Here is a 15,278-nt window from a genome sequence, read left to right as displayed (position 1 = left end):
GGGATAATGCATTCAAGGTTGAGCTCCCTCCAAATATCAATACTCACCCAACTTCAATGTTAAAGACTTGACAACTTATCATGGAGAGCTTGATGAGAACTTGTGGGCAAGTTCTTTCTCACCCGGAGATAATGACGCAGTGCCAACATGGCAGCCATGTCATGCCTATGTGGTTTTGGTGGAGTTCCAAAGTGCAGTCCCTCATTAATGTTGTTGGCCTGTTTTTGAACCTCTTTTTTGGACCTCTAAATGGCAGAATTATTGAAAGTAGTAAACTACAAAGTTGTAGGTCTCTTTGAGATCTTTCCAACAAATATTTGTGCTCGAAAATTGGACAACAGGGTAGAAAGTTATGGCAGTTTTAGTAAACTGTGTCTGTGTGTTCCCAAAACAGTCAAAGTTAGTGAGTTCCAATGCAATTAATTTTATGTTAGTCCCTAAGCTAGTTGGTGGAAGAGCTTGAACGAATTTGCTTTGGTTTTCTTTTATTTAAAGAGTTAGAAACCATCTTTAGAGGGGATTTTTGATGTTGATAAACTTATGTAATTGATGGAATATCAATTGGGTTGAGCATTGCTCCCATTTTCTTCTTCTTCTCTTGTTGTGTTCTTGATTTCTATTTTTCTTCTTCTTCCCTCTTAAGCACCCGCATTAGATAATAAGCTTTAAAAAGGGTTCGGAGGTAACTCTTGCCTTCCATATGGAAGTTTACATACCTAACCTACAGATTTGATGATTTAGGTGAAACCTTATTTTCGCTCCAAGAAAATCATAATGGTCAACTCTAGGCTACATGTGCAATGTCTACATAATAGGGTCCATTGATCTGGCGGGTAACCATGAATCCAGCCCACTGCTGTCAACAATATACTTTCTCAAACCCATATCAGAAAGAGAACATACAACTAATCCAGTCTTATAATAATTGAAATAAAGAAGAACATCAACACTTCATATTCAGCAAAAAAAAGCCCACAAACATATAAGAGTTGTTCTAACAACTGAAATATTTGTTTGGGCAATATCCCATCCACAGTTGGTCCTAGTTAGGGTACAATTTCAATCATTATACATGTGTCATGTGCAGAGGCAATAGGGACCAAGTAGTAATTCAAGTGAGCTGAGAATATCTTTCCCATAATATGATTTCAACAACACTTATAATAGCAACAAATGAAATTATGTGATCTGTTTGGCTGCTATGTTGTGGCGCTTTCCATATGCACGAGCACCTTACCTTATAAAAGAATACACACCTTGCAAGAATTTGAAGGGTTTTCTTTCTATTCTCCCGGGAGCATAACATAAAATAAGAGTACAAGGACCCCACCATTCTTAAAACAAGCAATTGAGGATAAATGAATTGCTAACCCCTCATATGTTTTCCAGAATATCAAAAAAAGGAAAAGGAAAGAAATACCAAAGGCAAAGAAACTAATCCTAAGAACCTGCATCAGGAATGTGTACCAATTTCTCTAACAGAATAAATAACACATTCAAAATGCAAGCCAAATGTGGAAGTTGAAAATAACCTGTTTGTGGAACCCGCTTTCTCATACAAGAAACCAGCAGTTGATCAAATCACACTATCAATCGATCTTCACCGATGAATAAATGAGCCTCGTGAACCAGAAGCACGCATAGAAACCGATCGTGCCAGTCAGAACAAAGAATGCATATGAGACAATCAGCATATAGCCGAAGTACAACACCCCTGACACAGGTTTGGTTATCTCGAGCTTTGTAAAGAAATAGAAAGCCGCATAGAGGAAGAGATAGAGTGCAGAAGACCCCGATGTCAAATATGCCCTCCACCACCACAGGTAATCCTCACTGCATAGCTGGAAATAACATAGCACAATTGTTATCTCAGCGCAGGTGACAATGAGGATGAGGAAGACAATGAAGAGGAAGCCGAATATGTAGTAGAACTGGTGTAACCATATTGAAGTGAGGATAAAGAAAAGCTCTATGAAAACAGCTCCAAATGGAAGTATCCCTCCGATCAGTATTGAGAAGATTGGGTTCATGTACCAAGCCTGTTCTGGAATCTGCCTAGGGATTTTGTTCGTCTTCACAGGATCTTCAATCACTGGTTTTTTGAACCCAATATAACTACCCACAAACACGAGCGGGACTGAGATCCCAAACCAGAGAAAAACCAAGGTAAACATGGTCCCAAACGGCACCGCACCTGAAGATTTCTCCCCCCAGATGAGAGCATTCAGGACAAAGAAAATGGCAAAGACTATAGCTGGGAACGTGAATGCAGTTTTAAGGGTGATTTTCTTCCATTCTGTCCCCTTAAACATCTTGTAGAGACGGGCTGAAGAGTAGCCGGCAAACAGGCCCATGAAGGCCCAAAGTAAGAGCATGGCGGTCATTAATCCACCTCGGTTTGAGGGGGAGAGAAAGCCAAGGGCAGCAAATATCATGGTGACTAGTATCATCCCGAAGAACTGGACACCTGTTCCGGCATACACACACAATAAATCCGAGTTTGCTGGCTGCCTGAAAACATCCCCATGGACTAGTTTCCATCCCGTCTCTTCTTGGGCTTCTTCTTGGGTTTCCAGCTGGTTGTACTTGGAAATGTCCCGGTACAATGTTCGCAGCATGATCATAGCCACCATGCCCGAGAGGAAAAGAACAATCATCAAAGAATTGACAATAGAGAACCAATGGATTTGATCATCTGACATTAGGAGATAGGTATCCCAACGAGATGCCCATTTTACATCGCTCGCCTGCAAAGTGGGAGTAACAATGAGAAATAAACTACCATCCATGGTTAGGAATAAAAACATTTTGGGGAGTTTAAAGCATAAGCAATTAACTGGTTAAATACTAATTCCAATTATTGGGATTAAGGTTACCAGGAATACAGGTGTGAGAGTCTTACCTTAAACTGGACATCATATGTGAATATAATGTCCTCCTTATCTTTGACCTCTTGTGGAGAATCAGAATTTAGTACCAGACGTTTTGCATGGGGGTCACAGGTTGTCAAGCGAGTCTTCTCATTCATCCATTCTCCATCGTATTCATGTTTCACACTGGACCAATAAAAAAAAGGACTTTCTTTAACAAGACATAAGTTGGGACGGACCAGGATGTTTAAGTACAAAAGATTAAATAACGTCATCTCTAACAGCTTAAGCTTTTGGAGTAATTGGTAGTTTCACATGGTATCAAAGCAAGTTGCCTGAGTTCAATACCCCTTGATATTAAAAAAAATCCACAATGGCAAACCCAAAAGAGGGGCCACATGTGCTACGTGTAGGTCAACCCTAAAAAGAGGGGCCACACGTGAGGGGGAGTGTTGAAGTATAAAAGATTAAATAACTCCATCTCTAACAGCTTAAGCTTTTGGAGTAATTGGTAGTTTCACACAGGGAAATCGGCACGAAATGAACATCTAGTAATGCAGGTCTCATATTGCAAGATAGGTTAGGAGTGACCTGAAGGGTTTGACCTCAAATCCCACTATCCTTGCAGAGTCTGTTTGTGCATCCTGGTGATACTTAATAAGAAAAGATAGATGGTTATGGATAAAATGCTTCTCGTCCTTGTTCTGCAAAAAAAAGAGTATTTGTCACATAACAATCATTAAGTAGAAAAATTATAGTGCACTGGGTGCTTATGAACATGTCTTTACTCCGGTATATTGGCCTTTGAGGCCAACGTGAAAGCCATGCTGATAAAATGTAGCAGATTCCTGCTCCTGTCTTTTTATAGGAACAACCAAAGGAAGATTATCCAGGATCCTGCAAAATGCCATGCGGATCTATTAAACAAATATGAGTCATAGTCACATGTGATTTCTCTAACAAGGATCACAAACATCTGTGTCTTACATGTTGACCCGATATTCATCTTCTATCTTTTCCTTAAAGTCCTTTGCAGCTTTCGCATCGAGTGTTGTCTTGCAGACAATATTACACATCTGAGGTTCCCTCATTCGAAACTGCAACAGAAAAAATCTGTTCAGAAACACAATGACCCCCATGTAATTATGAAAAGAATATCAAGAATAGTAGTTTATCTGAGAAAATGTAGCAGACCACAAATGGTGAATTTTCAATACGATCTCCACGAAGAACTTCCCCAAGATTCTCTGCACTGTCAACTATGGCCTCCGGACGACAAAAAGGAAGAGAATAAAAGGAATATGGAAGTTGTGTCTTAGTAGAGGACAGTTTGTTCACTTTCACCTGTAGTAAAGCTCCCTGCAGCATCAAAACCCAGTTACAGTAGTACCACGCAATGAGTCCCGTAGGTAATTAGATGACTCAATCTAAGATTCAAAGCATAGTCAGAAGCTTAACCTCCAAATATCCCGATTTTCTTCGATATTTTGAGAAAAATGATAAAAAGCCTGAAATTATCTCAAGATTTAAAAAAAAAAAAATTTGTGATATTATCATTTTTAAAATTTTTTTACCGTGAAATGATATTTCCTGGTAGTTTTAGTTTTTCAATTTTTTTTCTTAAAATTAATATGTTATATAGAATCTTAGACATTTTATTTTTCAATTTTCCCTATAAAAAATGGAAATAAGAAAATTAATAATCTTCCAAGATAAACAGTTGTGAATAACACCGACTATGATTCAAAGCACGGAGATCATAAAACAAAGGACACAGCACACATATAATGGAGACTCCACTGAGGAGGTATTAGATACTGTGGAGGGGCACTCGGTTCTGTTTCACCACGTTCACCACTCGACCAATGAGGAGAAAAACATTTTGAATCGTGATGGGGATGATAGAGGCTCGCAGTTGCTTTTTTATCATCCCCCCCTCGAGGGTTGTGTTCATTCCTTTTTTTTTGGTTGCCCTTTCGTGTATCCTTCCTTTGACCGTCTCAATAGAGATCTTGTTCTGTCCTTTGCTTTCTTAATAAAATTGCCTCTTCATCATTCTAAAAAAAATAAAAAAAGAAGGCTGCAGCTCAGTAGCCACCAAAACCAGTTATGTTTCTTCATTAGCATCTCACTGTTAATAACTCAAAATGGGGTATGACTCATGCGGGCTGAAACCATTTCATTTTGACTTTTGAGATGTGACTTGGTTCCTGGAAAAACATTCGTGACTCAATCCCCTAATTCATGCATCTGATATGTTCTTGCGTGTTTCTTTTTTTTTTTTAAGGAAAAACAAAATATTAAAACACTAACACATGAGAAATAGTGCAATATATTTACTGGTCCAATCATCAATGTCATAGATGCATGGATCTAGCGCAAAGTCCACGCATATATGATATGATTTTTCATTCATTTTAAGAAAATCAAATAAAAAACAAAATAAAAAAGCTGAAGCCAAAATTGTAAGAATTATTAAAATATTATTAATATCTTACCATAATTACATCAGAGACCCATGTCCATACAATGCTATCAGAAATACTTAAAATTTGTTAAATGCATCTTCAACTAAAAAATGTAATTCAAGAGTGAATCCTCCAAATTTAGAGTGGATGTACAGCCCAAATTGTCAATCCAAGCCTTAATCCACATTCTTCATAGTTAAAACCATGGTTTCAAATTTCGGTTTCTGAATGCGTTTCGGAACCGATATTTCAAAATTTCGGCCGAAATCCGATATACCAATGAAAAATAATAATATATTTATAATACCAAATTTCGGCCGAAATTTCAGGAAAATATTATATAATTAAAAATCAAGATTTTTGGGTTGAAATATAAAAATGAAATTTCGACCGAAATAAAGTACCGTTTCGTGTATTCCAAATTTCAGTTTCAGTGCTGACCGAAATCAGAAATTTCGGTCCAAAATTTCGGATTTCGGTTGAAATTTAAAACCATGGTTTAAACCCACTGATAAATGAGTTTTTAGTTCATTCCTGTGAAACAACGAATTACTCCAAAAGCTTAAGCTGTTGGAGAAGGCATTATTGAATCTTTTATACTTTAAGACTCCCCCTCACGTGTGGACCCTCTTTTTAAAGTTGGCCTACACGTGTCACATGTGGCCCCACTTTTTTGGGTTAACCATTGCATGTGGATTTTTAATATCAAGGAGGATTTAATTCAGGACCTTTTGTTCTGACACCACTTGTTGCGTGCCTAATTGGCCGTAACACAAATAAACAAAACAAGAGATAGAAAAGATGGGATGAGAGGTTGATTCAAGGCAACCGGACCTCTCGACGGCTCAATTCGAGAGGAGACATGACTCTCCTTAAAAACAAAGTCTCATTTGCTGAAAAAATCTATTCTTTTCATTTCGGTTGCTACATAAATACAAGCAAGAAGGCATGTGCACATCACAAGCCCATTTGCCCACTAACAAGACACATCACAAATAACAAACCCCACAACCCTAAACTACATCCCCTTAGAAACGACCCTGTCCTAGAGAAAATATTGTAGTCCACTGGGTCCCAAATCCTATTGGGTATACTTTGGTTGAACAATAAAATTGACATCAGGCTTTCATGTTCTTCATAAATAACAATCATGATCTTTCAAATCTCACTTTCGAAATCTTTTGTGATCAAAGATGAAAAGAAATACGATTTTTCATAATCATCAATTGTCATTTTTACCTCTGCCTCGACATTAAAATTTTAAAGATTCAGCCTTCATCTTTGCGTATTTCCTCGAACACCATGCTGATTTTTTTTTCAAACCTTCCACAAATCGCCGTTGCTCTTCTATCATTTTCAAAACAAGCACTTTGATTTGTCGAAAATCATAGAGAAGGGATTCTAAAAGCTTCAAAGACGTAGCCATGGCACAGGATGGACGGCTCTGATACCACTTGTTACCAACAAACCAACAACCAACCAACCAACCAACCACCAACAAAAAAAAGGGGCGCACCTACATCAACCCAAAGCTGCCAACGACACAACACTCCATCCACGGAACATCATTTGGCTTAATGCAATCAACTTGCAGCGGCAAGAATAATTTCAAGGCACCACACCTCTCTCAAACATCTCATCAAACAAATGGTGTGCATTTTGCATATGAGCACAAACGCCAAAAAACACAACTATGACAGAGAAAGAAATGACAAAGATAGAGTATAGAGGGGGCTCAACACAAATTCTCCACCCACAGCAAACACATATTTACAATAACCAAATCAGCCCATTACGAACTCTATCCAAATTAAGCAAAAAAATAGTAATAAAAAATTCGGGCTCGACCACAAAAATTCCCAAACTCATATCTAATGCATCAAAAAACTACATTTGTAATCTCTAGACCATTAACTCAATGATCTAAGCACATCATAGATTAAATCCTTCTGATCGTTAATAAAAATGGAACGTTGTCGGATAAGGCCCATCTCAATCGATTCCATCGTTCCTCTAACATCCTAGCTTTTGCATTGTCAAGCAAATGCAAGCCTTTTTTTCATAATGCTCTCTTCAACATATGACATCTTTAAATTACTACTGAGATAGATGTCAAGAAAGTCTTTATTTACTACTTCATTTCCCTTGGGGCCTTCCAATAATGTAGAAGATTTCTCTGAAGCCGCAGACTTCTTACCGTTTAGGCTTCTCAGACAACCTGCATTCACCTCTATGTGTGCCGAATCACTCTCATTAGCTTTTGCCCTATCAACTGTATTACTACCCCATATCTTTTTAGAGATATCGCAGATAATTTTCCTATGGGGATTAGTGAAATTCAGTTCTTTTCCCATTGCCTCTTCAAATTGTTCTCATACTTCCTCTTCAACTGAAATATCTTGGCGGTCATTTTTCCTTTACTAAATTTGACATGCATAGATTCCTTGATAAAGCCATGGAAACCATCCTTGTCGACGGTTGGATTGGAGAAATATTGCGCTCTCATATTCTTAAATCCACACCCTCTAAAACTGCTTCTTGGCGTCGTCCTTATTGAATCTCTGTGTTAGAATATATGTATAATGTCTAAGGGCATAGTTGCCTTTGTACCTTATTCTCACTTAATATAAATAAATAAGTCAGTGGGAGATCTCTCCAACTCACTCTCTTCTCCAACGCACTGATTTGAACCCCTGCGCCTTCTCTTTGAATCCATGTCATTCTGGTTAGACTAACCGAAACGCTTATGTGGACTCAGTGAGGCGGCAGGGTTTGACGGAGTAGGTTTCTTGGACTTGATTGGCTTTGTGTTGTGGTCGTGACTATCGGGCTTTTTTTAAGATGATTCGGACTCCTCGGAATCGGAGTTGGATTTTTGGGAAGATCTGTTGTGGGTTTCGTCCGAGGGTTCTCGTGGGGATTTGGGGTCCTCATTTTCGTGTAGAATGAGAGAGATTTTTGAGAGGGGGTTGAGGAGGAGGTATGAGAGAAATTTGAGGAGTGAGGCAATGGGAAAGAACTGGTTATACTAATCCCAATAGGAAAACTGCCTACGATATCTCTAAAAAGATATGACGCTGGAATACAGTTGATAGGACAGAGCTAATGACAGTGATTCGGCACACGTAGAGGTGAATGCAGTTGGTTTGAGAAGCCTAAACGTTAAGGAGAAGTTTGCGGCTTTAGAGAAATCCTCAACATTATTGGAGAGTCCCAAGGGGAATGAAGTAGCAGATAAGGACTTTATTTACTTCCATCTCAGTAGTAATTTGAATATGTTGAAGAGATTATTATGAAGGCTTGAATTTGCTCGATAATGCAAAAGCAAGGATGTTGTTGGAGCGGTGGAAGAAATTAGAATCAATTGAGATGGGCCTTATCTGACAATGTTCTATTTAAAATAACGATAGAAAGATTTAATCTATGATGCGCTTAGATAGACGAGGTAATAGTTCACAGATTACAAATGGAGGATTGGATGCACTGGATGTGGGTTTGAGAATTTTTGAGGTCGAGCACGAATTTTAACTGTTGGAGAGGGCGTTATTTAATCTTTTATACATTCCTACTGCCATGTAGGTATACGTACACACAAAATAGAATTGAAAAAGAATTTCTAGTCATTCTTTCATAATCATTTTTCTTAAGTTAGAGGTCGAGTCCCATGAGAGTCATGGAAATATTATGGTTGTTTCAGGCCAAAATAGCCAAAATATTCTATGGCCAATCCATATATATTTGGTACAAACAGTGAGTTCGTGGGATATTCGGAAGAACCTTTTGGGGCTTAATGTGTTGATCTCCCAGTAGATTAGTACAAAATACAAATCAGTCCCAACTATAGATTAGGCATTGAGGGAATTAATAAATTCGTGCCAGGAAATTTAGTTTGATCTAAAACTTGGGATAATTAAACAATAAGTCTAAAATTCTGCTCAACAATTCATTGCAACTTAAGTATCCATCAAACAGCGATAAAATATAAACGTGGCAACAATAAGTAGTTGGTTTGAACACAACCTGAAAATAAGGAATGTAATATGTCTAGAGCCCAAACTAACCTCTTACATAGGGTAAGCATGGTGTGGAATAGGCAAAGGTAAAGGTTTAAGGCCAAAGGGTGTCGGTGAATCATAATTCAAGTCCAAATGGCTGAAATTCATAAGCAATGAATCTCACAGGTAGATATGTGCATCGACCTCAAACCTCGCGTAAAAGGGCACAAGAGAAGCGGTGACATAGCCGGAAAGTCGATCTGACCAAGTAGACTACAAGATTCACCAAATGAGAGAGCCAATGAGGGGAGAATATGGTGTGGCTGTGAACGTGCAACCCCACTCGATCTCATGAGATGCCTTGTTGGTGATAAGCCAAAGCAATGGGACCTTAGTTATGAATTTTGTTTCGTTTGTCGTTTCATTTTAGCTACTGGAACGGAAAATTTCAGTATTTCGGTCGTTGTTTCATTCATTCCGCTACGACGATCAAAAAAATTTTAATAGTTAAAAATATATATAAAAAAAGCATCCACAGTTAACTTATTTTAAATTAAAATATATATATATATATATATATATATATATATATATATATATAGAGGAAAGTGTTTCTACTCGGTCCCCTAGATAAGCTTATCTACTCCTCCCTTTAAAAAAATACAGTGGGCCCACGCTGTTTGGATGATCCAAAGCATTCATTTGATAGGTCTTAACATAGATAGGGTGTGCCCAAAAAATCAGCACCAAAGGGTCATCCTAGCCCTTCGTTTTGTTGGGCACACCGTGTCCAAAATGGACGCATATAAACGTGGACGTTTATATGTGTCCATTCTGGGCACCACAAGGCACTACAAAACGAAGGGCTAGGATGACCCTTTGGTGCTGATTTTTTGGGCACACCCTATCTATGTTAAGACCTATCAAATGAATGCTTTGGATCATCCAAACAGCGTGGGCCCACTGTATTTTTTTAAAGGGAGGAGTAGATAAGCTTATCTAGGGGACCGAGTAGAAACACTTTCCTCATATATATATATATATATATATATAAAGAAAAAAAATCAGAAATTGTTAAAAAAATATAAGAACAATTAAATGAACCAAATGTGTAAAAGATCCGGCATTTTTACATATTTGTTGACACTCCTTTGGACATTTTCAAAACTACAGCTAGAAGTATTAGACTCAATGTGGGTGTGTGGACACATTTTTTTACAGTGTCAAGTGTGACATTCTGTTTTACTAATGAATATTTTGTTTACCTCTTTTATTATTAAATCTTTATTATAAACTCTTCTTTTCAGGAGTTATGTGCGATCGTAAAATACCTACCAAGTTGAGGGGAAAGTTTTATAAGACAGTTGTGAGGCCAACCATGCTCTACGGCTTAGAATGTTGGGCCACCAAGAAGCAGCATGTGGATAAGATGAGTGTAGCGGAGATGCGAATGCTTAGATCAATGTGCGGCCACACAAGGTTAGTCGAATTAAAATTGAAGACATCCGTAAAAAGGTGGGGGTGGCACCAATTGAGGATAGATGAGAGAGCACCGTTTAAGATGGTTTGGGCATATCCAACGTAGGCCTTTGGATGCTCCAATGAGAAGAAGTGACTCGTGCCAAGTTGGTGGAATAAAAAGAGGTAGGGGCAGACCGAAAACAACTTGTGTAGGAACAGTGAGGAAAGACTTGAGGGCTAGGAATATAACAGAGAACGTGACCTTGGATAGGATAGAATGGAAGAAATCGATCCATGTAGACGGACCCAACTAGTGTCAGGATTAGACTTAGTCAATTTGAGCCAGGTAGATCTTTTCACCTTCTTCATCAAACCCCAACTAGTTTGGGACAAAGGCTTAGTTGAGTTGAGTTGAGAAACTCTTCTTTCACTAATATTTGATGTTACATCCTCTCCCATAAACCTAAAACCCTAAACAACTCTTATTCTAATACTATATTCATTGTATCATAATGGTCTCCCTTTTTCGTTGTATATTGGAAATGGAATATAAATGGACTAAATTGATGAATGCGTTATTATTTGATTATCTCATATTTATTTTAGATTATAGTAGATTAATTCTAAGATTTAATAGTTTGTTAAATGAATACCATATTTATATTGTTACGAATTATGATATTAATCAGAAATTTTATATGTATGTACGTGTCACTATTTCTAGATTTTTAGATGTTGCCATGTCTGACAACTCATCGAAACTTGACACATGAATCTGTATCTACAAATCATGATTATATATACTGTGTATTTTAGCAGTGTCCCCGTTTCTAAATTTTTGGGGTTTGCTGTGTCCGACACTCCATGTCCATGTCGACACGCGAGACTCGTGTCCATGTCCACAAATCATAGGTTTCGTTCTGTTTTAGTTTGCCCCGAATTTTGAAACTACGGGTACAGACATAAATAACAATTTTGTTTTATTTAGTCTGGAACGGAAAGAACGTTCTGTTCCATAATGAAAAAATGAAACAGAATGTTAAGCGAAATGTTCTACACTCTGTTTCTTTCAGTTTTAGTTTGTTCCAAAAACTGCAAAAAAAGTCAAGAAATGTTTTTTTGTCAAATTTTGGGTTTTCTCTTTTTACTCCTATTTTAACGATGGTTTTATAGTCAGTTGAAGGGCATTTGATGTCTATTAACTCTCCCAAACTTAGTTAGGAAATCCGTCTCGTTTTGCCCAGTACGGATGAAACATATCGTACTAATAACAAAACCAGTACAAAAAATAAAGCAGGGCGAAACACATCAAATAGTATACAATGATGAAATGTTGCTTCGGGAGCAAATGAGAGAGTTATAAACACATCAAACACCTCATTTTCACACTTTTTAGAACTCATTTCTTTGAATTTTTTACTATTTAAAAAAAAAAAAACCTCTGGTCTAATCGTCTTTTTTAGATTGGACAAAAGACCAGAATGTCTCATTCCAATGAACAAAACGAAATGCCCATTGGAATGGAATTAATTACTACGACTAAATCTAAAAGTGTACAACTATAATTAGGTGACTCAATGAAAAGTGGTTATTTAGGTCTCAAGGGTGCAATTTTTTATACCCTGACACATTTCATCTCAAACTAGACATGTGCATCTGACCCAAAACAACATTCTATCAGTGTATATTGTTGAAGACAAAATGATATATCTGTCTCAAACAGTATTGAAAATGATTTTAACTTCCAAATTTCCAACCCCCCAACAGATCTCAATGACAACAGTCACAAGACCCAACATCTAATGCTGTCTTCTGGGCTTCATGTCCATTTCTCGGAAACTCTCTTTCCTATAGTAGTCTTTCTATATTATCTGGCTATAGAACACAAGCTCACGCCCATACACACATATGAGAACAAGAATGCAATGATACACATGTATTCTGCACAAAGGACATTGAATTTCACTACTGAGAGCAACTGGTCCTAAATATGGAAGCATTTAAACTTGGGACTACAAATTTAATAGAAAAACATGGTCACAACAATATAACAAAATATAAACCCCGTTCAAAGAACTTGAAAACCCGCCAACAAATATAAACCACAAAACCAAAATCCCAACCAAAACATAAAAATAATCAACCAATCATAGTCAGAATTCTTCCACCTGAATCTACTTAACAAACTCTCATAATCTTCCAAAATTAACAATAAATCCGCAAATTCAAAAAGCTTCATCCAAGAAATCACGAAAAACAAAAAATCAATACCTCGATCCAAAACAACAAAGCCAATACAGACAAACCAGCAGCCATTTTATGAAATTAGAAGCAAAAAATCCAAAATTTCCATTTCTTAGGTCAATATCGTAGAGGATCTGACTAAGATCAAGCAAATAAAGCACCGAAATTCACACGATCTTGCCCTAGGGCACAGCAGAAACATCTAAAAACTCGGAGAGTTAAAAAAAAAGACAAAAACACATATAAAAAACTCCACACGATCTTGCCCTAGGGCACAACAGAAACATCTAAAAACTCGAGGAATACGAAAAAAAAAGAGGTGAAAATTCATATTAAAAACTAACCTTTGCGAAATCCTCTGGAGCAACGCCAGGGAGGTAGAAGCAATCTCCATGGATGAAGAGAAGGAGGAGAGCGGAGATCCAAAGATGAAATGAGAGAGATTTACGAATCGCCATAGAGAGAGAGAGAGAGACAGGGTTAGGGTTAGGGTTAGGGTTTGGGTTTGAAGAGTACAGATCTGAGGGGAAATAGAAATGAGAAGAAGAGGGAAAATTGAGATCGAGCTCCTTCTCTCCCCTGTTCTATTTTTATATTTCTTCTATTTTATATGGTTTATAGAGTTTTTATACATAGGAAAGAGAAGACCTTCACCAAAAATGAGGGAGACACTTCATATCGAGATGGGGCTGTGTTGCTTCCTTTCGAAGGGGAAATTGAAAAAATACCCCCGGATCTCAAATAAATTCATTGTCTTGCCCTTAGGGTCAACTACAAAACATGTTTAGTTTAGTTTAGTTTAGTTTAGTTGTTGGACCTTGGTGGGAGTTCCACTCAAAATGAAAGATCCCACATCCGAAAAGTGAGAGAGATGTGGATGGGCTTATAACTTTATAATCATGGTTTTAAATTTCGGCCAAAACATTCCGAAATTGCTGAAATTTGGGTTGAAATTTTGGCAATTTCGGCAAAATTTTCGATAAAATATTAATTTTTTATATCTTTATAGAATTTTGGCCGAAATTTCGGTTTCGGTGAGGACCGAAATTATAACCGAAATCGAAATTTAAAACCTTGCTTATAAGGACTTCGGCACCCTCCCTCAAGAGAAAAACATGGCATCCGGATATTTATTGCAACTATCTACACGAGGAGGGCAATTTTGCTCTTATCAGCAAAACACACACAATTCTTCAAAAAGTGGAGGAAAAAAAAAACCCTATTGCCCTTTCTAACACCATCGGAGTCGTCCTGATAGAGTACACCTCAACCATTCGTTTTGAAGCCTCCCTTCTTCAATATTTAAATATTTCTTGTTGAGAAAATGCATATTGCGTCTCCCTCTATTATACGAGACGCTGATGGATTGAAGGAACGGTATGCATTTTAACATTTTTTGCTTCCTTCCCAAGTGACATGCATTTTAAAGTAGAACGTTGCCGTTATTCAACATAGTAGAATTGCAACGTTCTTGAAACGCTAGCGGAATGAAGGGAAAAAAGTAGAACCGCAACGCTACCGAATTGGAAAAACAAAAGTGGAAAAGATGGTGCCGGTATGTTAAATAACGTTGCCGTTCTACTATTGTTTCACTCGGGAGCAAATGGGCAACGTTGCCGTTATTTAAAATGTATGCATCTTATTTAATATATCGGCAGTGTATTTTAATATTTCTTCTTGGGAAAATAAATATCATGTCCCCCATTATTGTATGAGACGCTGACGGAACGGCATACATTTTAACATCTTTCGCTTTGCTCCCGAATGACATGCATTTTAAAGTAGAACGTTGTCGTTATTCAACATAGTAGAACGGCAACGTTCCCGTGACGCTGGTGGATTGAAGGAGAAATAGTAGAATGGCAACGCTGGCGGATTGAAAAAATAGTGGGAAAGACTGCCGGTATGTTAAATAACGTTGCCGTTCTACTATTGTTTCACTTGGTAGTAAATGGGCAATGTATCCATTCTACGTTGCCACTATTTAAAATGCATGCCGTTCCTTTAAAAAACGAAATGCATTTTAACATTGCCGTTCTACTATTTTTTTCCTTCAAATGGCCCACTGACGGAAATCCTAGATCCAAAATGACAATGTTTTCTAATTACCCCAATAGCTCGTGATCGACCCTTCGTTGATTAAGGTAGTCGATCCGTTCCTTAAAATAATTAAAAAATATATACTTTTTGCTTTGCTCCCAAGTGAAATAATAGTAGAATGACAACGTTATTTAACATAC

General features: G+C 37.5%; 1 protein-coding gene across 1 annotated transcript; it reads right to left on the bottom strand.

Moving 5' to 3' along the window:
* Positions 1-931: 931 nt before the first annotated feature.
* LOC143856183 (transmembrane 9 superfamily member 8-like) lies at positions 932-13,749 on the bottom strand. Its single transcript, XM_077366298.1, has 7 exons — positions 13,383-13,749; positions 4,065-4,229; positions 3,858-3,967; positions 3,659-3,767; positions 3,462-3,574; positions 2,903-3,056; positions 932-2,747 (listed from the first exon to the last, which is right to left on the bottom strand). Exons 1-7 carry the CDS (start codon positions 13,494-13,496, stop codon positions 1,590-1,592), a joined length of 1,923 nt encoding a protein of 640 aa, XP_077222413.1. The 5' UTR covers positions 13,497-13,749; the 3' UTR covers positions 932-1,589.
* Positions 13,750-15,278: the final 1,529 nt, after the last annotated feature.

Source organism: Tasmannia lanceolata, unplaced genomic scaffold, assembly GCF_043159265.1.
Source record: "Tasmannia lanceolata isolate RefF3 unplaced genomic scaffold, GAP_Taslan_0.1 ptg000023l, whole genome shotgun sequence".
NCBI lineage: Eukaryota > Viridiplantae > Streptophyta > Magnoliopsida > Canellales > Winteraceae > Tasmannia > Tasmannia lanceolata.
The sequence above is the reverse complement of the archived record's forward strand: the minus strand, read 5'-3'. Positions and strand labels throughout refer to the sequence as shown.